The sequence below is a fragment of the Tamandua tetradactyla genome, chromosome 17 (assembly GCF_023851605.1).
Source record: "Tamandua tetradactyla isolate mTamTet1 chromosome 17, mTamTet1.pri, whole genome shotgun sequence".
NCBI lineage: Eukaryota > Metazoa > Chordata > Mammalia > Pilosa > Myrmecophagidae > Tamandua > Tamandua tetradactyla.
In genome coordinates, this window is record NC_135343.1 from 4679755 (window position 1) to 4707032 (window position 27278).

General features: G+C 35.9%; 1 protein-coding gene and 1 non-coding gene across 8 annotated transcripts in view; one reads left to right on the top strand and one right to left on the bottom strand.

Moving 5' to 3' along the window:
* The window catches only part of TSGA10 (testis specific 10), a 179840-nt gene that overhangs the window by 105590 nt on the left and 46972 nt on the right, over positions 1 to 27278 (bottom strand). For all 7 annotated transcript variants that reach the window (XM_077133845.1, XM_077133841.1, XM_077133843.1 and 4 more), the window contains 3 exons: positions 25750 to 25920; positions 25581 to 25658; positions 24471 to 24622 (listed from right to left, as the gene is read on the bottom strand). In XM_077133845.1, coding sequence (XP_076989960.1) covers positions 24471 to 24622; positions 25581 to 25658; positions 25750 to 25920 — 401 coding nt within the window. The remainder of the gene's footprint in view (positions 1 to 24470; positions 24623 to 25580; positions 25659 to 25749; positions 25921 to 27278) is intronic.
* LOC143661845 (U6 spliceosomal RNA) lies at positions 15331 to 15437 on the top strand. The gene has a single exon (XR_013164883.1). It is a non-coding gene; the product is annotated as a U6 spliceosomal RNA (small nuclear RNA).

Consider the following 27278-nt stretch of genomic DNA (forward strand, 5'->3'; position numbering starts at 1 on the left):
CTCTGCCTTCAGGGCAAACTCATCCTTTCCACGTGCTTGGATGGGCCCATTTTCCTGGCTCCAGGCTTCGTGACTTCAGACCCCGCCTCCATGCCTTTGCCTCTGAAGTTATTTTTCCTCCAATGTGTTCCTTCTCTGTCCCTCTCAGTCCCAACTGGCAGTGGTTCTCTTTATACAGATCCTGCAATGCTCTCGTTGGCTTTCTATGCAGCAGCCTCAGATTCTGCCCATCAGACATAAGAAGTTTCCACAAATCCTTTTTGGATAACTCCATGTCCAATCCTGGCTTTCTGTGAAATGGTTGACTGGTTCCACATTTGATTAAATCCTCATGTGGGGCATTATTCTCTGGGGTCTCCTTTCTTGGAAACCCAGAATTTTCCAGAACATTAATTTCTGGTTTCTTTGTACCCAGGAGTTCAGTTCTAGGCTTATCTCTTTCCTGTTGTATTTCACTATAAGCTGTAAGGAGAAACCAGGCTGCTCCTTCCACATTTAATTTCGAAATCTCTTCTGCTAAATATCCAAGTTCATGGCTTTTAAAATATGTCTTCCAGCCAAAGCCACTAGTCAATTTTGCTAGATTATCTGCCATTTTAAAACAAGGATCACCTTCCTTCCAGTTTACAATAACACATGCCTCATCTCTGTCCAAGGCCCTATCAGAAGTATCTGTAGAGTCCACATTTCCATCAACAGTCTCTTCAAAGCATTCCAAGCCTTCTCAATCAAGCTTCTCATAAATCCACCAGAATCTTCCCCTTATCCCTTTAAAAAGCCATTCCACAAATGTTAAAATAAATATTACTAGATTGAAATGCTAGTGATCAATGAAAGGGAGTGGTAAGGATATAGAAAAAATAGGGGAAACAAAGGCTAAAATATATTGGGTAGATGGAAATGCTAGCAGTCAATGAGAGGGAGGGATAAGGTATATGGGATGTGTGCTAGTTTGAAAGGATGTATGGATCCTAGAAAAGCCATGTTTTAATCAAAATCCCATTTTGTAAAGGCAGAATAATCCCTATTCAATACTGTATGTTTGAAACTGTAATCAGATCATCTCCTTGGAGATGTGATTTAATCAAGAGTGGTTGTTAAACTGGATTAGGTGACGACATGTCTCCACCCATTTGGGTGGGTCTTGATAAGTTTCTGGAGTCCTATAAAAGAGGAAACATTTTGGAGAATGAAGGAAATTCGAAGAGAGCAGAGAATGCTGCAGCACCATGAAGCAGACTCCAGGGGCCAGCGACCATTGGAGATGAAGAAGAAAAACACCTTCCGGAGAGCTTAATGAAACAGGAAGCCAGGAGAGAAAGTTAACAGATGACGCCGTGCTCACCATGTGCCTTTTCAGATGAGAGAGAAACCCTGTGTTTGCCATGTGCCTTCTCACTTGAGAGAGCAACCCTAAACTTCATAGGCCTTCTTCAACCAAGGTATCTTTCCCTGGATGCCTTTGATGGAACATTTCATAAACTTGCTTTAATTAGGTCATTTTCTTGGCCTTAGAACTGTAAACCAGCAACTTATTAAATTCCCTTTTTAAAAAGCCATTCTGTTTCTGGTATATTGCATTCTGGCAGCTAGCAAACTAGAACAGTATGTATGAGTTTTTTCTTTTAATTTCTTTTTCTGAATTGATGCAGATGTTCTAAGAAATGATCATGGTGATGAATATGCAACTATGTGATGATATTGTGAGTTTTGCTTATATACCAAGAATGGAATGATCATATGGTAAGAATGTTTGTGTTTGTATATTGTTATGTTTAAAAAAAAAGAAAAAGAGGAGGTTAGAGCTCCTATTTGGCGAGGGTATGTTTACTGGTTTTCTTTCTCTTGGGAAAAATGAAATTATATAAAATTGAGAATATTGATGGGCGGTGAACTTTGGGCCCTCTATATGATGCCCGATGGATGCTGGTGGCTGAAGGATGCACTGACACAGAAGTACATTGGTGAAAGATGGTGTATACTTATGAATGAAGGTTCTGCTGCTACAAAAAGGAAAAAAGTCATGAGGCATGCAACAATGTGAATGAACATGTGGGACATTTGGTGAGACAAAATAAGCCAGGAACAAAAGAACAACAATGGTGTGGTCACCTTTATTGAAGATGCCTATAAGAAAACAGGGGCCTAGACTGTAAGCTTTTAGAGCAGACACATATATATGATATTAAGACATAGGAACAAAGCCGAACAAGTTGGGGTTAAAGTAATTCAGAACATAGGGGTAAGAAAGACAGTGTCTATATTTTAGAACCACACATACTCTTTGACACCAATGGAAGAAACGTTTGTTTGGTCCGGAACTGAAATTTTCTATAGTGCATAATCTAATTCAACCTATCTGTATAGCTCATTTGAACAACTGAAACACAGGAAGCACAGAATAAGAAAGAGGTCCTTTCATCCTGTATAAATTATTGTAATACCTGGATACATCCTAGAGTATAAGCAGATAATCAAAAAGTATTGGCAGAGTCCCCTGAGGGAGGGGAGAAAGAATATGGAACTATTAAACCTTACCATCAGGGAATCCCGATACTGTGTCAAACTTTAAGGACACCAAATCAATAGGCCATACCCTCAATCATGAGGCTTACTCTTGTGAAGCTTATGTAGGTAGTGAAGAAGTTCAGACTACCTATAGGCATGCCTAAGAGTTACTTCTGAAGAAACTCTTTTATTACTCAGTCTCTTTAGGCCAAACTCTGCAAGAGAAATCATTGCCCTCCCCCCTACGTAGGACATGACATCCAGGGGTGAAAGTTTCCCTGGTAACGTGGGAGATGATCCCCAGGGATGAATCCAGACCTGGCACTATGGGATCAACAATTCCATCCAGACCAAAAGGGGGAAAAGAAGTGTAATTAATAAAGTATCAGTGGCAGAGAGAGTTCATTAGAGTCGAGAGACTACTCTGGAGGTTGCTCTTAAACAAGCTTCAGGTAGACCTTGCTACCTTTCATAACCTGCTAACCCCCAACCAGGAACATTCCAGCCAATCCTAAAGAACACCTAGGGCAATATATTTAAGATTCCACAAGGGTTCCATGCACTAGAGTAACTGTCCAGAAACCTACAACCTCCAGATGGGTCCCTGGTCCAGGTAAGTCCTGAAACCTAGCCCAGCCTCTTCAGAATATCAGATAGTTCCATGTCCCTACCCCATATTAGTGACAGACCCTTCCAATATAAAAGATTTAGAATTGCCATAGCCCAAACAACCCTAAAGAGAGGTATGGAAAGATCAAAGGTGATGGTGGAGTTACGTATAGAAGATGGGGTTTAACGAAAGAATATGAATGCTGAATCACCTCTTTTAGTCTCCAGCATTTTAGAGCAGCTTTAGAAGTAAAAACCTAAAATTATGGAATTGTAACCCATGCCAAAGTCTGAAATATGTTCTACAACTAATTGTGATGCTGTGCTTTGAAATTTATTGCTTTTTTTGTATATGTCAATTTTCACAAAAAATAAAAGGAAAAAAAGATGATTGTGATGATAAAAAATATTTAAGCCCTCCAATAGCCTATATTCTGGAACAGCTAGAAGGAAAAATCTGAGATGATAGTATGGAAGCCCATGACAAACTCTGGGATCTGTCCTCTAACCACATATTGAAGAGTGCTTTGAAAACCATTGCTGTTTTATTTGTTTTCTATATATGTTATACTATACAATAAAAACATTAAAAAAATTAAAAAGCCATTCCAACATGCTTGGTATTTGAAAACTGCAGCAGCACCCCACTCCTCTGATACCAAAATCTGTTCTAGTTTGTTACCTGCCAGAATGTAATATACCAGAAACAGAATAGCTTTTAAAAGGGGAATTTAATAAGTTGCTAGTTTACAGTTCTAAGTCTGAGAAAATGTCCCAGTTAAAACAAGTCTATAGAAATGTCCAATCTAAGGCATCCAGGGAAAGATACTTAGGTTCAAGAAAGCCAAAGCTGTTGCGGGTTTCTTTCTTGGCTGGAAAGGCATTTGGTGAAGTCTGCTAACTTTCTCTTCCAGCTTCTTGTTCAAGAAGCTTCCCAGGAGACTTTTTCCTTCTTCATCTCCAAAAGCTGCTGGCTGGTAGACATTCTGCTTCATGGTTCTGCAGCATTCTCTGCTCTCTCAGAATCCCCTCGTTCTCCCATTGTTCTCAAAAGGAACTTTCTACTTTGTGGTTCTGCAGCATTCTGAAGCTTTCTCCAAAATACTTCTTCTTTTATAGGATTTCAGTAAACTAATTAAGACCCACCTGTAATGGGTGGAGCTGTGTCTCCACCTAATCACGTTTAATACCCACACTTGATTGAGTCATGTCTCCATGGAGATAATCTAATTAAAGTTTCCAACATACAGTACTGAATAGGGATTAGAAGAAACAACATGGGATTTGGTTAAAACATGGCTTTTCTAGGGTACCTAAACCTTTTTAAACTGGCACACCACCACTTTGTTGAACTTATTAGTCCAAGTAGCTTTGTCATAGATTTCTCAGGGTTTTCTAAGAATAGAAGCACATCATTTGCAAATAATGAAAGTTTTACTTCTTGCTTTTCAATTTGGCTGCCTTTTGTTTCTTTCTCTTGTCTGATCGTACAAGCTGGGATTTCTAGTACAATGTTGAATAACAGTGATGAGAATGGGCATCCTTGTCTTGTTCCTGAACTTAGGGGGAATGCTTTCAGTCTCTCACCATTAAGTGTGATGCTAAGCTATGGGTCTTTCATATATGTCTTTTATGATACTGAGGAAGTTTCCTTTGATTCCTATCTTTTGAAGTGTATGTATCAGAAAAGGATGCTGAATTTTGTCAAATGCTTTTTCAGCATCAATCAAGATGACGTGATTTTTCCCTTTCGATTAGCTAATGTGCTGGATTATGTTGAGTGATAGTCTTGTGTTGAAACATCCTTGTATTCCTGATATAAAATCCTCTTCGTCGTGGTGTATAATGCTTTTAATGTGTCATTGGATTCTATTTGCTAGTATTTTGTTGAGAATTTTTGAATCTATGCTCATTAGGGAGATTGGTCAGTAGTTTTCCCTTCTTGTAGCATCTTTATCCAGTTTTGATATTAGAGTGATGTTAGCTTCATAAAATGAGTTAGGTACTGCTCCTCTTTCCTCAATGTTTTGGAGGAGTTTGAGCAGAATTGGTGTTCTTTTTAGAATGTTTGATAAAACTTCCCTGTGAAGCCATCTGGTCCTGCGTTTTTTTTGTGGGAAGATTTGATGGAATTCCTTTGCTTGTAATTGGTTTTTGAGATCTTCTATTTTTTTTCGAGTCAGTATAGATAGTTCATGTGTTTCTAGGAATTTTTCCATTTCATCTAAGTTGTCTAGTTTGTTGGCATATAGTTCTTCATAGTATTCTCTTAAGGTTTTTTAAATCTCTTCAGAATCCATGATAATGATTCCCCTTTCATTTCTGATTTTGTTTATTTGCATCCCTTTCTTTTTTTCTTTGTTAGTCTAGCTAGGGGTATATTGATTTTATGGATTTACTCAAAGAAACAACTTTTGCTTTTAAAAAAATTTTTTTCTATTGTTCTGTTGTTCTCCAATTTGTTTACTTCTGCTTTAATCTTTGTTATTGCTCTTATTTGCTTTGTGGTTAGTTTGCTGTTCTTTCTGTAAATTTTCCAGGAGGGCAGTTAAGTTCTCGATTTTTGCTCCTTCTTGGTTTTTAATACAGGCATTTAGGGCAATAAATTTCCCTCTCAGCACTGCCTTTGCCACATCCCATGAGTTCTGATATGTTGTATTCTCATTATCATTCATCTCCAGATATTCACCGATTTCTCTAACAGTTTCTCCTTTGACCCTCAGATTATTTAAGAGCGTGTTGTTTAATCTCCAAATATTTGTGAAATTCTAATTCTTTGGTGAATATTAGTTCCCAGCTTCATTCTGTTGTGGTCAGAGAAAGTGTTTTGGACAATTTCAATCTCATTAAATTTATAAAGACTCAGTTTGTGTCCCAACATAAAATCGATCCTGGAGAACATTCCATGTGCACTATAGAAAATGTTTTGAGGTGTAATGATCTATATATGTCTATTAGATTTAACTCATTTATCACATTGTTTAGGTTCTCTATTTCCTTGTTGATCTTCTGCCTGCCTGTTCTATCTATAGTGCAGAGTGGTGTATTGAAGTCTTCCACTATTATTCTTGAAATGTCTATAGCTCCCTTCAGTTTTGCCAATGTTTGCCTCATGTATTTTGGAGCTTCTTGATTAGGGGTGTAAACATTTATGATTGTTATTTCTTTTTGTTGAAGCCTCTTTTATTAATATGTAATGTCCTTCTTTGTCTCTTACGATGTCTTTACATTTAAAATCTATTTTATCTGATATTAGTATAGCTACTTCTGCTTTATTTGCTTACAGCTTGCAAAGAACATCTTTTTTCATCCTTTCACTTCCAATTTAATTGTATCCTTGAGTCTAAGATGTGTCTCCTGTAAATAGCATATAGATGGACTGTATTTGTTAATCCATTCCGCCAATCTGTGTTTTAATTGGTGAGTTTAGTAAGTTAATGTTCAAGATTATTGCTGAAAATGTTCAAGATTATTGTATAATGATATAGCTTTCACGATGTGACTGTGTGATTGTGAAAACCTTGTGTCTGATGGATTAAAAATGAATAAATAATAGGGGGAACAAATGTTAAAATAAATTTAGGTGACTGAAATGCCAGTGATCAATGAAAAGGAAGGGTAAGGGGTATGGTATGTATGAAATTTTTTCTGTTTTTTTATTTCTTCTTCTGAATTGATGCAAACATACTAAGAAATGATCATGGTGATGAATATACACCATATAGTTCTTGAATCTACCAAATTATCCTTTAGTTTCTATTTCTTAGGTCTATATATTCTTTTCCCTTTATTTACTTATTTATTTATTAAACATAACAACATACAAACACAAACATTCTTACCATATGATCATTCCATTCTTGATATATAATCAATAACTCACACTATCATCACATAGTTGTATATTCATCACCATGATCATTTCTTAGTATGTTTGCATCAATTCAGAAGAAGAAATAAAAAAACAGAAAAAATTTCATACATACCATACCCCTTACCCTTCCTTTTCATTGATCACTGGCATTTCAGTCACCTAAATTTATTTTAACATTTGTTCCCCCTATTATTTATTCATTTTTAATCCATCAGACACAAGGTTTTCACAATCACACAGTCACATCGTGAAAGCTATATCATTATACAATCATCTTCAAGAAACATGGCTACTGGAACACAGCTCTACATTTTCAGGCAGTTCCCTCTGGCCTCTTCATTACACCCTAACTAAAAAGGTGATATCTATATAATGCATAAGAATAACCTCCAGGATAACCTTTCAACTCTGTTTGGAATCTCTCAGCTATTGACACTTTATTTTGTCTCATTTCGCTCTTCCCCCTTTTGGTCGAAAAGGTTTTCTCAGTCCCTTGGTGCTGAGTCCCAGCTCATTCTAGGATTTCTGTCCCACATTGCCAAGAAGGCCCACACCCCTGGGAGTCATGTCCCATGTAGAGAGGCGGAGGGCAGTGAGTTTGCTTGTCGTGTTGCTGAGAGAGTCTCTCTCTCTTTTTATCCTTTAATTACCATTATTGGTATTCTTCAATTCTATGCCCTCCTCCTCCAGACCTCCTTCTCCTGTCTTTTTTTTTTTTTTTTTTCCTTCAGCTGACAGGACTCCCTTTAGTATTTCTTGTAGGGCAGGTCTCTTGTTGACTAGTTCTCTCAGCCTTTGTTTCTCTTTGAAGATTTTAATCTCTCCATCAATTTTGAAGGACAACTTGGCTGGATAAAGAATTCTTGGCTGGAAGCCTTTCTTGTTCATGATCTTAAATATATCATGCTGCTGCCTTTTTGCTTCTATGGTGCCTATTGAGTAGTCCAAACTCAATTTTATATGTTTTTCCTTGTATGTAGATCACTTTTCTCATGCTGCTTTCAGGAGTTTTTTGTTTCTCTTCATTTGACAGTTTTATTAGTATGTGTCTTGGAGTAGGCCTATTTGGATTTATTCTATTTGAAGTTCCTTGGGCCTCCCTGATTTATGTATTTATGTCTTTTATAAGGGTTGGGATATTTTTTTGATTATATCTTCAACTAATTTCTCAGCCCTTTACACTTCTCTTTCTGGGTCACCAATGATTTTTCTATTTGTGTGCCTCTTTTTGTCCGTCATTTCCCTAAGATTCAGTTCCATTTTTTCCAACTTTCATGCCATGTGTTCTTTTGTGCACTATAGTTCAATTTTTATGCTTCCTAGCTCACTTAATCTTCCTTTGGCTTCTTTGAATCTGCTATCATGTCTCCAGCACATTTCTAATTTGGTTACTGTATCTTTCATCTCTGTAATATCTGCCATTTTTCAATTTAATCTTTCAAATTCTTCTTTATGCTTTTCTAGTGTCTTCCTGATATCCTTTATTTCTTTAAAAATATCATTGAATATTTTTATATTCAATTGTTGTTCCACATTCTTTGTCCCCTCCAGAGTTTTGATTTGGTTGTTTGGCTGGGCCATTTCTGCTTGAATCTTCACGTGCTTTGTGATTTTCTGTTGTGTTTGGGGCATTTGATTATCTTAATAAGGTTATTTTGCAAGTTTCTTTCCTTTAAAATTTTTTAGTCATCATGTGACTGAAAATATTTTAATGTTACCCTCAATCTTGAAATGATTACATAGCTGGTTATAGAATGCTGATTGATAGTTATATGCCATCAGGACTTTGGAGCTATTACTTTCATTACATTCTGGCCTAATGACAGTATTTAGAAAAAGGAACCTGCCTTTTTTCTTTCGGTAGCGGACTTTTATTTTAAAATTCTTGATGATTTAGATTGTGGGTATATCATTCATTTATTCTATTTAGCACTGAATATATACTTTTAATTTAATTTATACTATTCATCACTCTTGAAAACTTCTCAGAAGTTCTGTCTTCAAATTCTGCCTCAACCTCACCCTTATCATCGCTACTTCTGAAACTCTTTTTGTTGGAGCTTCTCCATCTATGTTGCATATCTCTCAACTTTTTTTTTCACATGATCCATGTCTATCATTCTCAGCTGTAATAAGTTCTACTAAGTTCTCAGTCATTCCTTAGTACTATCTTTTAAATGACTAATTCTTTTTTATGATACATTAATGCTAATCAAACATTTTTCACTTTTATAGCTATATATTTCTTCTCTCCAAGGACTTTTTCATTTCCAGAATTACTTTTTTTTAATATCTACCTATTCTTGATTGGTGTTCATTTAATCTTATTGCGCAAATTATTTTTCCTTAATACTTAGAAGAGTTTAAACACGCATTTTAGAGTATTTCTTACAATGTATTTCATTGGAAGTACCTTCTCGCATTTGTGGAACTTAAAGCCTCTTTCATGAGGTTAGCTCTCCTTTCGTGTTTTGAAATGTAAATTTGTAAGCAAATCTTTAGAGGAACTTTCTTGCATATGGATTTTATTCCCTTTTCTTGAACTCACCTAATCATGCTGCCAGTTTTCTGACAGTTACTACCTGGGCCTCTAAAGCTCCCAATTTAGAACCAGGGCAGGGCATCTACTTGGTAATTCAGGGTCATTTGTCCATCCTGATATCATAGATCTGTTTTCTGAGCCAACAGATGACTGGCTGTACAAAAGGGTCTCTGCCCCAAATACAAAAAAGGCAGTGGCTAATCACGGCCAGGACTCCAAGAGATGGTCTGTTTTAGCTTCAATACCTCGGCACATGAGTCTCACTTCAGCCACTGATTTTACAGTGAGTTTGGCTCTGAACTCTTGCGTTGGATGGGGAATATCTGTTCTCCAATATTCTCTAGGAGCTGAATTTCCAATTACTACTACCTGTTTCTGGATCCACAGGTCAGCATGTCTGCACTTATTATTGTTTCATTTAAATCTATAAAATTTTTTCCTGTAATAGAGCATGACTCTGTTATTTTAAAGATTTTATGCTACTATTTAATTTAGAGATCAGTAAACATCTTTGGACAAAATTTGGCACACGACCTGTTTGTTTTTTTATGACCCGTGAATTAATACAGATTTTAGTGTTTTAAAAAAATCCAAATAAGATTTTGTGACATGAAAATGACAACAAATTCCAATTTCACTTTTCTTAAACAAGTTTCCTATCGGAATAGAGTCAGGGCATTTGTTTTTGTATTTGTCTGTGGCTGCTTTTGCTCTGTGCTGGCAGAGTTGAGTTGTTGCAAAAGAGCCCATATGGCCCAAAAGTCAAAATATTTACTATTTTGTCCTTCGCAGAAAAGTTTGCAGACTCTTGTTTTGAAGCAAGGGGTTCCATGAACTCATAGTGCCATCTTGCCTGGAAGTCAATAGCTGTGTCCTTGTTTTGCAAGAACAGTGATCTAAGAATATACTTTATTTTAATTAAAATAAAACTAGTACCATAAGTCAAAATTAATTTCAGAGGTATATAGCTAAATGGAAAAATGAAATAATTAATTTAAAAATAAAAATATTTGATTATTTTATCTTTGGATGGGAATGCAATTGAAGAAACTTCCCAGTGAAACGTATCTGGAAAAGCTGTATTTAAAAAAAAAAAAACACTTGTTAAAAAAAGTCTTTTTACTCTGTTGGGTGAAAGTATGGAGGATTGAGTATCTACTTTTACATATGCTTGAAATGTGCTCATTATTACAAAATTTTTTTAAAAAAGAGAAAAAGCAACAAGGAACTTAAAAGCCAAAAGAGAATTACCAAATCAAGAAGCAGAATGCTGGGAATTCTGAAGTGCACCGAGTCACATTTTGCCATAAGGACAATGGGATCCTGAAGCAGCAGCTACAAAGCTGAATTTGGTCTATAGGGGCTGGGAAAACAAAAGTCAGAATGTAGAGCCATCCAATGGTGGGGACCCTTCTCAATCAACTGCTTTTAGGCTTGAAGGCCTGGGAATTAGTGTTACCCAATGCAAACCAGAAGAAAATCACCCCTTAGCTAATCTACAAGCCATTGGTTGGGCCAGAAAATCATGAGCCCTGAATGTAGATAATGAGACCCCAGAATGCTTCTACTACCTGACATCTGAGAAAGGCAGGAGACAAAAAACCCTGAGATGGAAAATAAAGTAATTCTAAACCTTGAATTATCACTTTAAAGAAAATTTCAAACAAAATAAATAATATGCAAAATAGCCAGACACATGAGGAGATCAGACCTCAAGACTAAGAACTCGCAGAAATAAAACCACATATAACTCAAATATTGAAATTATCAAGACACTTCCACATGAACTGTAAAACATTCAAGGTTACTATCTGTATTAGTTTGTTAAAGCTGCCAGAATGCAATATACCAGAAGTGGAATGGCTTTTAAAAAGAGAATTTATTAAGTCACAAATGTACAGTGCTAAGGCTATAAAAAAAGTGCAAACTAAGGGTTCCAGGGAAAGATACCTTGAATCAAGAAAGGCGGATGGGTCTGGAACACCTCTATTGGCTGGGAAGTCACACGGCTGGCATCTGCTGGTCCTTGTTCCTGGTTCTTTTGCTTCCAGCTTCTGATGCCAGTGATTTCCTCTCTAAGAATCTGTGGGCATTCATTTAGCTCCTCAGAGACACAACTCTGGGTTCTGGCTTGTTTAATATCTCATGGGAAGGCACATGGTGACTTATTCTGGGTTTTGCCCATGTCTCTGTCAGCTCTGAAGCAACTGCTCTCCAAGTGTCCACATCTGTACTAGCTCTGAACTTTCTCTAAAATGTTTCCTCTTTTAAAGGATTAAAGTAAACTAATAAAGACCCACCTTGAATGGGTGGAGTCATATCTTATCTTATCTAATTAAAAGGCCAAACTCACAACTGGGTGTACCACACTTTCATGGAGTTAATTTAATCAAAAGTTTCCATTCTATGACATTGAAATCAAAATTAAAAGAAATGGCTGTCCCCCAAGATTGAATCAGGATTAAAACATGGTTTTTCTGATCATGGTGATGAATATACAACTATGTGATGATATTGTGAGCAACTGATTGTAACCATGACAAGAATGTTTGTATGTCAAGAATGTCTGTATATCAAGAATGTTTGTATGCTTGTTTGTTGTTTATAATAAAAACAAAAAACATGGTTTTTGTAAGATAAGTATAGAATTGCCATATGATCCAGCAATCCCATTACTAGGTGTATATTCAGAGGAACTGAAGGCAAGGATACAAACAGACATTTGCACATCGATGTTTATTGCAGCATTACTTATGATTGCCAAGAGACAGAAACAGCCCAAATGTCCATCAATAGATAAGTGGCTAAACAAGCTGTGGTACATACATATGATGGAATATTACACAGCTGTAGGACAGAATTAAGTTATGAAGGATGTAACAATGTGGATGAACCTTGAGGACATTATGCTGAGTGAAATTAGCCAGAAACAAAAGGACAAATACTGTCTGGTATCATTAATATGAATTAACATTAATGAGTGAAATTTGAGAGTTGAAAAATACTGGTTATCTGGAAATAGAAAGAGGGTAGAGACTGGGCATTTGGTGCTGAAGGAATACAGATTGTGCGAAAGGACTGACTGTAAAAATTCAGAAATGAATAATGCAATACTACCTCATTGCAGCACAATAATATAAGTACTCTGAATGAAGCTGAATGTGAGTATGATTGAGGGAAAAGGGCTGGGGGATCGTATGAAAACAGAAGGAAATATAGAGGATAAAGAGTGATACAGTGTAACTTAGGAATGCCTAGAACAGACAATGATGGAGATTAAATGTACACACAAAAAAACATTTTTATATGAGAGAGAACAAATAAATGTCAACATTGCAAGTTGAAAATGGATGGTATACAGGAAAAGTATAATCAACGCAAGCTAGGGTCTTAAGTCAACAGTAACATTCCAGTATGCTTCAACTGAATGTAACAACAGCATTATGCCAAAACTAAATGTCAACAGGTGGGGGGCATGGGGGAGTGGAATGGATTCTTTGTGGAAGAAAAGGAAATATCTTCAGATAGATTACAATGGTGAAGGCATGTCTATTTACTTAGTTTGGACTGTATGATGACAAATAAAACTGTTTAAAAATGAACAGAGAGGGGGCACGGGTAGTTCAGTGGTTAGAATGCCCGCCTTTCATGCAGGAGACCAGGTTTGATTCCCAGACATACACCCCCCCCAAAAAAATGAACGGAGACAAACAAGTTCTAGAGAAAATGCAGAGAAAGAGACGTACCTATTCACTGTCAGTAGGGAAACTGAGAAGTACAGCCCCTGGAGGCAGTGAGGTGGTTCCACAGGAGGCTAGAGGTGGGGTTCCCATATGATCCTGCAACTCCATTGCTCAGTGTATACCTGGAAGAACTGAGTGTGGGATACGAATGGACATTTGCACACTGGTGTTTATGGCAGCTGTGTTCTCAATTCACAATCCTGCAACTCCATTGCTCAGTGTATACCTGGAAGAACTGAGTGTGGGATACGAATGGACATTTGCACACTGGTGTTTATGGCAGCTGTGTTCTCAATTCACAATGGATGGCGGTGGCCTAAGGGTAAACAACTGAGGAACAGAAAGGGGATCTGTATACATACAATGGACTACTGAATGGCCCCAAGAAGGAATGAAGTTGTGAGGCATGCAACAAGGTGAATGAAACTAAAGAACAGTATGCTGAATGAAATGTCAAAAATGAAAAACAAGTATTATTATGCCTCACTTATGTGGATTAACTATAATATAAAAACTTGGTGAACTGAAATTGAGAGTATGCATTATCAGGTTGGGCCTACTGTAAAGGATTCTAGGTTTTAAGCTCCTCCAACAGTTACATATATTCAGGGCTTATAACTGTTATTTCTAAATTCTGAGATACTGAGCTGTTTGTATAAAATCTGGTCATTTCCAGAAACTTCGGGGGTATTTATGTGATACCTGACACTCAGAGTTAGAGCTTTGAAGCTATGAAAGTCAGCACTACCCCATATAGGAACAGTTTAAAATTCTGAGAAAAGTTCAGATTTTGAGCAGAGACATGAATGAAGCTGATCTGCATAGAACTGGGGTAGTTCAGAATACAAGGTAAAGGATGATATCATCCATAGTTTAAAAATTCAATTTCTGTGACACCAAACAGAGAGATGTTTCAATGGTATAAAATTTATATTTTGGGTAGTGCATTTCCTAATTTCACTTGTATGGTCAGTTTAGTTGAACACCATAAGTACATGGAATTTTGAATAGGGCATAAGATTTTGTTGGTTTATCCAGCTTAGCATGATGCCCCGATATATCTGAATAATTTGGGCAGTGAATCAAGAGGTGTTTCACTTGGGGAGAAAGGAAGAAATATTCAGCTTCCCCATTTGGAGAATTTCTGATATTCTCACAAGCAGTGGAGACAACCAAATCAGTAGGCTGAGCCCTCAATTTTGGGATTTGCACCTATGAAAGTTATTCCTGCAAAGGATAGGCTAAGCCTACTTAAAATTAGGCTTCAGAGTCACCCCCAGAGAACCTCTTTTGTTGCTCAGGTGTGGCCTCTCTTTCTAAGCCAAGTCAGTAGGTGAACTCACTAACTTTCCTTCCCAGCCCCCGTCCCTCCCCACCCCCCCCATGTGGGACAAGACTCCCAGGGGTGTGAATCTCTCTGGCAATGTGAGACAGAACTCCTGGGATGAGCCAGGACCCAGCATCATGGGATTGAGAAAGCCTTCTTGACCAAAAGGGGAAAAAGAGAAATGAGACAAAATAAAGTCTCAGTGGGTGAGAGATTTCAAACAGAGTCGAGAGGTTACCCTGGAGGTTATTCTCATGCATTATATAGATACCCCTTTTTAGTTTATGGTGCATCAGAGTGGCTGGAAGAAAGTACCTGAAACTGTTGAGCTGTGTTCCAGTGGCCTTCATTCTTGAAGATATTGTATAATGATATAACATTTACAGTGTGACTGGTGATTTTGGAAGCCTTGTGTCTGATGCTCCTTTTATCCAGGGTAAAAAAATATGGATAAAAAATAAATAAATAATAGGGGGGATAAGGGGTAAGATAAATTGGGTAGATTGAAATACTAGAGGTCAGTAAGAGGGAAGGGTAAGAGGTATGGGATGTATACTTTTTTTTCTTTTTTCTTTCTTTTTCTGAAGAGATGTAAATGTTTGAAAATTGATTGTGGTGATGAATACACAACTATGTGATGATATTGTGAGCCACTGATTGTATACCATGTATGGATTGTAAGTGTGTGAAAATTTCTCAATAAAAATATTTTATAAAAAAAGAATGAGTGCTCACTTCAGCAGCACATATACTAAAATTGGAACGATACAGAGAAGATTAGCATGGCCCCTGCACAAGGATGACACGCAAATTCGTGAAGTGTTCCATATTAAAAAAAAAAAAAAAGAATGAAAACAATGGAACAAAATATCCAAGAACTGTGTGATAGGTACAAAAGGTACAATATATATACACAATGGGAATAATACCAGAAGAAGAACACAGAGTGAGAAAAGAACAAGATATAGCTGAAGTAAAAATGATTGTAAATTTTCCAAAATCATTGACAGACAACAAACCATAGATATGGGAAACTCAGAGAACACCAAGCAGGATAAATACTAAAACATCTACACCTAGGCTTTCTGTATTCAAATAAAGAGAAAATCTTGAAAGAAGTCAGGGGATAAAACACCTTATCTAGAGGAACAAGCATAACAATTAAATGCCTTCTCTTCAAAAAGATGCAAGCAAGAAGAGAGTGGAGGTAAAATAATAAAAATGTTGAAATAAAGAACTCTACCAACTTGAAATTCTAATCCACTAAAATTGTCTTCAAAAGTGAGAGAGGAAAAAAAAGAGCAAGAGAGGAAGATGGTGGAATAGGATAGATTGAGTTCAGCCCTGCTCCATGGAAAAGTTAGAGAAGGGATGCAGGGCGACTGAAATGGCGATTCCAGAGTGTAACTGACCTGGGAGAGTCTTCTGCACTACACAGGGCAGCCCTGTTGCAAAACCTGAGGCACTGAGAAGCAAAGAACCAGAGCCTAACGTGGAAGCCCAGAGCCCTCAGGAGTGCACGGATGGGGAGACGGGGACTAGGAAGTAAGCCAAGCCATGTTCCTTGAATGCGCTACCTTCACTGGTGCAGCCCACAACCCATGACTCACTCTATTCCCCAAACACCTGAACCTCACCTCCACCCCCGACTCCCAGCACTTCAAGCACCCAGCCCCACCAACCCCTCGTGTGTCCTTGCCCCACACCCCACCCCAAGTGCAGCCCAACCCATATCTCCTGTGCCTATCCCAAGCACTACCTCCCCCTCCCTGCTCCCTGCAGGCTGTCACCAGCAAACAGAGGCTACGGGTGCTTAGTTCCATACTCTGGCTACACCTACCCCCAGCCCATACATTCACACAGCCCCACTTGCCCACCCTGAGCTCTCTGCACAGGTATATCAGTTTACAGCACTTCAAGCAGAGTTAAATGAATGGGAGAACAAAAGAACAATAGAAAGAAACCAAAAGTGGGTTCTTTGAAAAAAATCAATAAAATTGATGGGCCACTAGCAAGACTGACAAAGGAAAAAAAAAGAGAGAGAATGCAAATAAACAAAATCAGAAATGAGATGTGCATTACCAAAAACCCTGAAGAAATAAAAGAAATCATAAGAGGATACTATGAACAATTATATGCCAACAAACTAGACAACTTAGATGAAATGGACAAATTCCTGAAAACACACAAACAAGCTACATTGACTCAGGAAGAAATAGAAGATCTCAACAAACCAAGCACAAAAAATCTTCCTACAAAGAAAAGCCCAGGGCCAGGTGGCTTTACAGGGGAGTTTTGCCAAACTTTTCAAAAAGAACTAGCATCAATCCTGCTCAAACTTTTCCAAAAAACTGAGGAAAAAGGAATTCTACCTAACTCATTTTATGAAGCTAATATCATTTTAATACCCAAATTGGGTAAAGATGCTATAAGAAAGGAAAACTACAGGTCAATCTCCCTAATGAACGTAAATGCAAAAATTCTCCAAAAAAAATTAGCAAATCGAATACAACAATACATTAAAAGAATTATACACTATGACCAAGTGGGGTTTATACCAGGAATGCAAAGATGGTTCAACACAAGAAAATCAATTAATGTAATACAGTACATTAACAAGTCGAAAGGGAAAAATCACATGTTCATCTCGATTGATGCTGAAAAAGCATTCGACAAAATTCAATATCTCTTTCTGATAAAAACACTTCAAAAGGTAGTAATCAAAGGTAACTACCTCAATATGATAACAGGAAAATATGAAAAACCAATAGCGATAGCCAGCATTGTGCTCAATGGAGAGTGACTGATAGCTTTCCCCCTAAGATCAGGAATGCGAGACAAGGATGCCCACTGTCACTATTATTCAATATTATGGTATAAGTTCTAGCTAGAGCAATCAGGCAGAACAAAGAAATAAAAGGCATCCAAACTGGAAAGGAAGTAAAACTTTCAATATTTGCAGATGACATGATACTACACTTGGAAAATCCTGAGAAATCTACAGCAGTTATTTGAGCTAATAAACAAATTCAGGAAGGTGGCAGGATATAAAATTAATGTACAAAAATCAGTAATGTTTCTATAAACAAGCAATGACCTGAGGAGTCAGTTAAGGAAAAAATTCCACTCAAAATAGCAACTAAAAGAATCAAGTATTTAGGAAAGGACTTAACTAGAGATCTAAAGGACTTGTACACAGAAAACTGCATAAAACTACTAAAATAAATCAATGAAGATCTAACTCAACCGATCTGTATAGCTCATTTGAACACATGAAACACAGGGAGCCCAGAATAAGAAAGGGGTCCTTTAATCCTGTATAGCTTAATGTAATGCCTGGATACACCCTAGAGTATATTAAGCAGATAATCAAAAAATATTGGCAAAATTCCTTGAGGGATGGGAGAAAACATATGTAACTATTAAACTTTACCATCAGGGAATCCCAATACTGTGTCAAACTTTAGGGACACCCAAATCAATGGTCTTGTCCTTGATATTGAGGCTTACTCTTGTGAAGCTTATGTAGGTATGGAGAAGTTTAGCCTACCTATAGGTATGCCTAAGAGTTACTTCTAGAGGACCTCTTTTGTTGCTCAGGTGTGGCCTCATTCTCTCTAAGCCTGACACTGCAAGTGAAATCATTGCCCTCCCCACTATGTGGGACATGACATCCAGGGGTGAAAGTCTTCCTGGCAGCATTGGAGATGACTCCCAGGGATGAGTACAGCCCTGGGACCATGGGATCAACAATTCCATCCTGACCAATAGGAGGAAAAGAAGCATAACTAATAAAGAATCAGTGGCAGAAAGTTCAAATAGAATCAAAAGGCTACTCTGGAGACTGCTCTTATGCAAGCTTCAGTTAGACATTGCTACCTATCATAACCAATCAGGACCATTCCAGCCACTCCTAAAGAACACCTAGGGCAATATATAAGACAAAGGTTGCATGGGCTAGAGTAACTTTCCAGAAACTTAAAACCTCCAGATGGGCCCATGGACCAGATATGTCCTGAAAGGTATAGGGCTCAGCCTCTCCAGAACATCAGACAGTTGCATCTCCCCACCCTGTATTATTGATAGATCCAACATGAAAAATTTAGAATAGCCATAGCTCAAACACCCCTAAAGAGAGGGATAGAAAGATCAAAGGTGAGGGTGGAGTTATACAAAGAAGATGGGATTTAACAAATGAATATGAATGCCGAATCATTAAACTGATATTTTTTAGTCTCCGGTATCTTAGAACAGCTAGAAGTAAAAACCTAAAATTGTGGAATTGAAATCCATGTCAAACTCTGAAATTAGTTCTTCAACTAATTGTGGTACTGTGCTCTGAAATTTATTGCTTTTTTGTACATATGTTATTTTTCAAAAAAAAAAAGTTAATTGTGATGATAAAAGAATATTTATGCCTTCTAGCCTCCTATATTCTGGAGCAGCTAGTAGGAAAAATCTGAGAGGATCATATGACAGCCTATGACAATCTCTGGGATCTGCCCTGTAACTACTTGTTGAAGAGTGCTTTGAAAACTATTACTTTTTTTTATTTCTTTACTTTGTGTATGTTATATTTTACAATTTAAAAAGTTCAAAAAAAAAACACATGAAGAGAAACATTTTTAAAACCTACCAAAAAAAACCTATTAAAAAAATACCAAACTCTGAAATTTGTTCTAAAACTAATTGTTGTGATATGCTTTGAAATTTATTGTTTTGTATATATATTATTTTTAACAAAAAGAGAAAAAGTTGATTGTGATGATAAATGCACAGCTATATGATGATATTGTGAACCACTGATTGTACACTCTGGATGAGTACATGGTATGTGAGTACATAATTTATATCAATAAAAATGTTTTTTAAAAGTACTCTTTTACCTTCTATTCTGATTTACCTTAGCTCCAGCCAATTTAGCTTTGTTTTAATCTCTAACTGAGGCCTGATCTCTTCTCCAGTTACTTTAACTGTTATTGTATATAGCTATGCTAACTTTCAGGGTTGCAAAGGGACTAGCCTCTCCAAGACTGTCAACTAATTATATCCCTCTTCTTTAGTGCTGACATCCCTTCTCAACATGAAAAAGTCAGAATGAACACTGCCTAAAGACCCACAAAGATTGGGAGAAGGATCAAAGGAGATGGTAGAATTAAAACAGAGAAAATACAAGAAAAACAGTGTTAAATGAATGACTGCTGAATCGCTATACTGATATTTCTTCCAGCCTCCAGTGTTTTCAAGCAGCTAGAAGGAAAAATCTAAAAGAGTGGAATGGTAATCCATAACAAACTCTGAAATCTGTTCTGAAACTACTTGTTGACGTGTACTTTAAAAATTATTGCTTTTTCTTTCTTTTCTTTTTATATATATTTCACAATTAAAAAACATTTTAAACAGTACTTTATTCTAGCTAATAAAAGTTGTTTCTCACAGATTACACCTTAATCCTTAATCCATTATATATGTACACTAGAAGTTAACAATAAAGTAAATCAACGACAGGAGGTGGGAGCCAGTCTTCTCACTGTTGGGGGGATTACTGACAAGTAAGGACATGAGCCTAAATGACCCATGTGGTAATGGATTAGATTTGGGATTGGATTTGGAAACATCCTTAATGGATTAGATTTGGAAATAATATTTTTTATTTTAATAAAAATAAAAAAGTTATTTATATCCAAATAAATATTTGGAAATATTTATTTATAAATATCAAAAATTAATATTTATAAATATGTATTTATATATGGATTAGTAGATGGATATATATTCCCATTTTGTCAGTGGAAAGGGCCTAGAAGAAAGCCACCCTAATAGCAATCAACACCTAGCACCCAGATCTTGATTTCTTACACCATTATTCAATAAAAGGAAACAATGCTCCTTTGAGAAATGACTGACTCTAGGAGTGGGGCAGGAAATACACAAGATAAATTTGGAATATATTGTAATGTCAGAAAGTAAGGAAGTACTCAAACAAACTTCACCTTAATGGGAATAATGTCAAAGGGACACAGAGTCAACTGAAAGAGCTCCCATAGGCTAAAGCTAGAACAAGTTGAACAACAAAAATACTGGAATATAACCCAAAGGATAAACAAATACCCGTGTCCATACTGATATAAACAAATGATTAAGTAAACAAACTGGGGAAAAAAGACAAATCTTCTATACAAAAGAATTTCAAATAATCTATATAGATACTATGCCAGCAAGAAGATGGAACCTAACTTTCCATTCCTTAAATGTGGGCTGCACATAGAGACATTCTTCCAAAGAATACAGTGTGGAAAGGTGGGGTTGGGGGATAGTATCTTTACAGTTACTTTGCAGCAAACACTAACTCAGCCAGAGGGTCAAGGCCAAAAATCAACAGTTGACAGCATCATATTGATGGTATGTAGCCTTGATACAATGTGACGAGAATGATAGGTTACCTCTTTGATCTTCCTCCCCAGTCTAATCATGACAAATACTCAAACTCCAAATAAGAGACATTCTATAGAACACCTTATAAGCACTCCTCAAAATAGTGAAGGTCATCAAAAATAAGGAAGGTCTTCGAAACTATCATAGCCAAAATGAGCCTAAGGAGACGTGACTACTAAATGTAATTTGGTAACCTGAGTGGGATCTCAGATCAGAAAAAGAACATTAGGTAAAAAACTAAGTAGATCTGCATAAGATATGGACTTTAGTTAATAATAATTTATCAATATTTGTACATTTACTGTAAACAAATATGCCACATGAACGTAAGATGTTAGTAACAGGAGATATCAGGTAGGAGGTACACAGGAACTCTGTACTAGCTGCACAATTTTCCTGTAAATCTAAAACAGTTCTAAAACACAAAGTTGATTTTTTAACTGTATTTTCATTCACATACTAGCAAGAAACAATCAGAAAGTGGAATTAAAAAATTCCATTTACAAGAGCATCAAAAACTAGGAAAAACTAAGAGATAGCAGACAAAAGTTGTGCAAAAACCTGTACAGCAAAAACTATAAAGCATTGCTGAGGGAAATTAAAGAAGACCTAAATAAATGGAGAAATAGATTGTGCTCATGGGTAGGAAGATGCAATATTGTTAATATGTCATTTTCTCCCCAATTCCAATGACATTCACAGCAGCCTTTTTTGTAGGCATTGTGAAGCTGATTCTGTAGTTAAAATGAAATGCAAAGGAACTAGAAAAGCCAAAAACAACTTTGAAAAAGAACAGAGTTGGAGATCTAACACTACCTGATTAGAAGACTTATAAAGCTGTAATAATCAGGAGTGTTGTACTGACAGCAAGATATCTAAATAGATTCAAGGAACAAAATAGGTCATCAGGAAACATATCTACACATTATCTGAACAAGTGACTTTCAATAAAGGTGCAAAGACAATTCAGTGGAGAAAGGATAACTTTTACAACAAATGTGCTGCAACAACTGGATATCCATATGCAAGAAAAAGTGAACTTCGATCCATACCTCACACCATACACAAAAATCAACTTGAAATGGATTGCAGATCTAAATTTAAGAGATAAAACTATAAAACTGTTAGGAGAAAAGTTGGGAGAAAATCTTAATGATCTTAAACTTGACAAAGACTTCTTAAAAACAACACAAAAAATTCAACATAAATTTTAAAAAACCAACAAATTGCATTTCATCAAAATATTAAAACTTTGCTCTTTAAAAAACACTGTTAAGAAAATAAAAAGGTAAGCTATAAACTGCAAATATTTGCAAAACCTACATCTTACAAATGACTTGAACTATAATTTAGAAAGAACTTTTAAAGTTTAATAATAATAATATAAGCAACTCAATAAAAACGTGCAAAAGATTTGAACAGACACCTTACAAAAGAAGATATATGGATATGCAAATATGCACATGAATAGATGCTCAAAATCATGAGACAATAGGGAAGATCAAATTAAAAACACAATACACACTATTAGAATGGCTAAAATTAAAGAAACAGCAGGCCAGATGTTGGTGAGGACATGTAACAACTGGAACACTCATACACTGCTGGAGAAAATGTAAAACATAATAGTTTGGGAACTATAACCACTTTGGGAAATAGTTTGATGCTGTCTCCAAAAGTTAAAAATGTATGTACCATATGACTTAGCCATTCTACTCCTAGGTATTTTATCCAAGAGAAATAAAAACATAGGTCCACACAAAGACTCATACAAGAATGTTCATAGCAGCTTTATTTGTTATAACCCCAAACTGGAAACAACCCACAAGTCTATATGTTATATCCACACAATGGAATACTACTTAACAATAAAAAGGAATGAACTCTTGATGACATATGACAACACAGATAAATCTCAAGACAATTACACTGAATAAAAGAAGTCCAACAAAATAATACATACTATATGATCTCATTTATATAAAATTATAGAAAAAAAAAATCTCTATGCCAAAAAACAGATCAATGGTTGCTTGGGGTTTGACCAGGGGTAGGAGTTGGGAGTGAGAGGAGAAATTACAGTGGGGTACAAAGAAACTTTTGGTAGTGGTAGATACACTCACTTTCTTGATTGTGGTGATGGTTTTAAAGCTACACACATAAGTGAAAACATATCAAACTGTACACTTTAAATTACTATATGTCAATTATACTTGAATAAACTGTTAAAAGAAAATAAATGTACAAAAAAACCTTAAAATTATTAGACAGTTATCTGATAGAATATTTTAATTAGCTACTAAAATGCTTTCAAAGAACTTCTAATGACACGGAAAAATGCTTATGGTATATAATTGAGTGAAAGTGGCCAAATATATAACCTTATTCAGGATTACCTCAACTATATAGAAAGTTTATAGATGCAGAAAAATTTCTGGTTGGAAACATCTATATTAGTAACAGTTTTCTTTATGTTATGGAATTATGGGTGATTTAAATTTTCTGCATATGCTTTTTCCAAGGTTTTCTTTGTTGTTGCTGTCTTGTTTTATTATCATTTTTGCTTTACCTGAGCTTGCAATATCCTTATAAGCAGGAAATTTAAAAACAAGTGAAGGGATAAGAATTTGATTATTTGTCCTGAAGTGATTATAACCTATGTACCACAAACCCCTGAAGGACCAAGGAGGGTCTCTAGGAATTCATACAGTGCTAAAGCAACTTCTGTAGCTTTACTAACATATTTCACACTCATATGTACTACTGTTTTTCAAATACTCATAGATGCACTGAAATTTAACATTCTTGAATCTTTTGAACCTCTAATTCTCACAACAGATAGTAAAAGTATAATCATTCACACAGAAGTTTTTAAAAATTCACTCCCTTATACTTATTGACTGTAGGCTACTTTAACTGGTATTTTTTCTGCTACCATACCAATATGCAGGAAATGCCAAGTTCCATTACATAATTCCTATTTCTTTGCTATGACTTTTCACTATATTCTAAACCACTCTTCTTCTAAGCTATTGTCAACCCTGTGCTTTGTGCTTTCTTACACTGTTCTTACAATAAATTAAAAATTATAAAGGTAAATTAAATAATCAAGTACCAAAGGTCAAATATGCTCTCTACCCAGAGGGCTTTGAAACAGCTATTTCAATTAAACCTTGAAGCTTTTGCAAATTCATGATTAAGATTGGTGGAACTTTGATATCTAGTTAAGTGTGACATTACTAGTTTGTGATGGATCTTGGGGAAAACACTTAAATGTTGAAGTTTCTACAACTTCATGAGTTTCTACAATTCTTCATAATAACCATTTTAGAAATTAAAATCAACAGGTAATTTTCATTATAAAGTACAATACAAAAAGCAAAGCTATTAGTAATAGTATACTACTAGTTGTTTAAAGGTAATTTAGTTTACCTCAAAGAATTATTCTCTGCTTTTTGTCTGCCAAGTTCACTTTCAGTATCCATTGCCTTTCTCGCTAATGATTTCATTTCTTTTTCCACAGTGGTTATGGTGTCCTTCATCAAAGTCATATTTGACATTTGTTCCATACGTTCATCATCAAGCTATGCAAGTAAAATGACAAGGTTACCATCATCACTGAAAAGCCTTAGAGTAATCTTCCAAAAGAGACATACTCACTTTGTACGAAACATGGTTTATGGCAAGGTATACATAAAGAGAAGATTAGGTTAGACCTGAACGTTGTGTGAAATTTTGTGGACAAGGGACTGTGTAGCATGAACAAGAATAAGCCACGACATGAAGTTTCTATAAAAGGTATCATGGTACATCAGTGTACATTTTTCAACCTGGTTCAATGTGCTTATAGCATACATATATATTTGCAAAAGGATTTTTCCTTGGTGCCCAACATTAACAAATTATACATATAAAGTGGGATTATGAAAATAACAATTGTTTCTCTCCTGTCTACTGCTTTTTAAACTAATAGCAAGGTATTACAGATGAATTTAAAAATATATTCAATCAAATTTGGTAATAGGAAATCAAATTCCCTTAACTTTCTTTATATAGCCATAGCATCTCACATAGATATTCAAACTGTCTTAAATCCTTGGCTAGTAAAAACACGATGATTCATATTGAAACTCAGTTCAAATATGCTTTTGATCATTACTTTTTATTTCATTATAATGTTCTCTACTCTATGCAGTCTTTTGGTAGAATAAGCCATTTTCTCCATATCTGACAATATTATCTAAATGAAATAGGAGGATGAGAGTTGCTAAAACCCTGGATATGTATTCTGAACGATTTACAAAAAAAAAAAAACACACTTGGCAACCTAACATACAAAGATTTTACTCATATTTTTAGGAGGAAATAAGTGAAAAAAGTGGCAAATCACACCATACATACTGCCTTACATATTTTAGGACTATGAACACTATACAGTATGTTATTTTAGAAAAATAAAAGAACTTCTTTGAACACAGAAAAGGGGAAAAGGGAAGCCATGAACAGCTTATAGCCAAAAGCACAAAAGTGATTTTTCTTTACATTATGAACTGTACACTCCAACTCCTCTATCCTCTGTTCCAAGTGAGCCTTCTCATTAAATGCTGTCTCCTGGGCAATCTGTTTAAAAAAACAAAAACAAAACAAAATATTTTCAATTTTATTGCTATATGTGCTTAGCATATTTCATACAGAAAAAATTCTTTCAAACCTTTAGCCTTTCTCTCAGACTATCTCTTTCTGTGGTCATTCTTCGTAAATCAGTGAAGGCTACATCTCTTTCTGTCTCGACTCGTCGGAGGATAGCATGCGCTGTTGTTGATTTAGGAGATTTGCAGTTTTTCATCATCTCTCGTCGAAGTCGGGCAATTTCTTCCTGTGCCTATTATTGAAAGACATAGAATTCTGTTTAACAAGTTCTAAAATAGACATAAATATAACTATCTTATATCCAGCCAGTTAAAACACAAACTTACTTTAATATGCACACAGCAGGGTAAAGGTGTAATTTTTATCTTAAAAAAGTTTGTACAAATAAATCCAAATGAGTGCATACAAACAAAAGTTTCATTTATTATAACCTTGCCAAAAATATTTTAAAAATTAATTTGGAGGAAATCATTGAAAGAAATAATTTTTTCTAAGAAATACATATGTATTATTTCATTTGTCAATTCTACGGTATAAATTGGAATTCAGCACAGTTTAGGTAGAAGTCTGGTTTAATAAATATTACCATAAAGTTCCAGCCTCTCGATAGATAAATATATATGTCATTTCCATGTCCTGGCTTCTCTTACCCTGACAGAATGCTTGCAAATCCTTACTGAAAACCCAACATACTTGTTCAACTATCCTCAAGCCCCCCAAATATTTCACACCTGCAACTGATTTTATACCCTACTTGCTGCCTAAGTCTCCTTACCTTCCTTCCTCTCAATTTTGACCACCACTATCCAGCTAGTCTCCAAGTCTCTGAGCAAGATATATTACTTTTCAATTTCCATAGTTAAGCCTTCACTGGAACCTTGGATTATGTCTCCAAAACTGTCTTCTAAGATCTCTTTGACTCATTAACAATGACTCCCTCTTGCCTGGAATAGTGCCCACTCCACTGGCTCTTTCTCACCTACCTTCAACCATTCACAGGGCTCCTGTGCCCATTTCCCATCCTGTATCTGCTCTTCTTTTGACACACTTTTGCCAATAGTTCCAATAATAGAAACCCCAATCATCATTCAAGGCTCAAACTCCATGTCTTCCAGTAAAAGTTTGATCACCATAACTAAAAATGCCTACTTTTTAATATTTCTTATAATATCTTCTAGAACACTTAACCTATAAGACTAAAATTAATATAAGAAAATATCATTTATCTCTTAAACTAGATTGCAAACTTATAGAAATCAGGTTCTTTGTTTCACTTTTACCATCTCATTGAGCAGCAAGCCCAGAACTCTACCCATAGTAGGTAACATAAACACATAAGCATATGCTGAATTGTACTTTGTATTTTTCTGTTGCTGTTGTTGTTTGCATGGGCAGGCATCGGGAATCGAAAACACGTCTCTGGCATGGCAGGTGAGAATTCTGTCCCTGAGCCACCGTCACACTGCCCTGTACTTTGTTTTTATCTGAAGAATCACATAACTATAATTAATAAAATTTGATGTTTTTAAAAGAAATTATGTTGGTGGTTTCTGGGTTCAATATTTTCTGGGTAAAAAAGCTATTTGATTA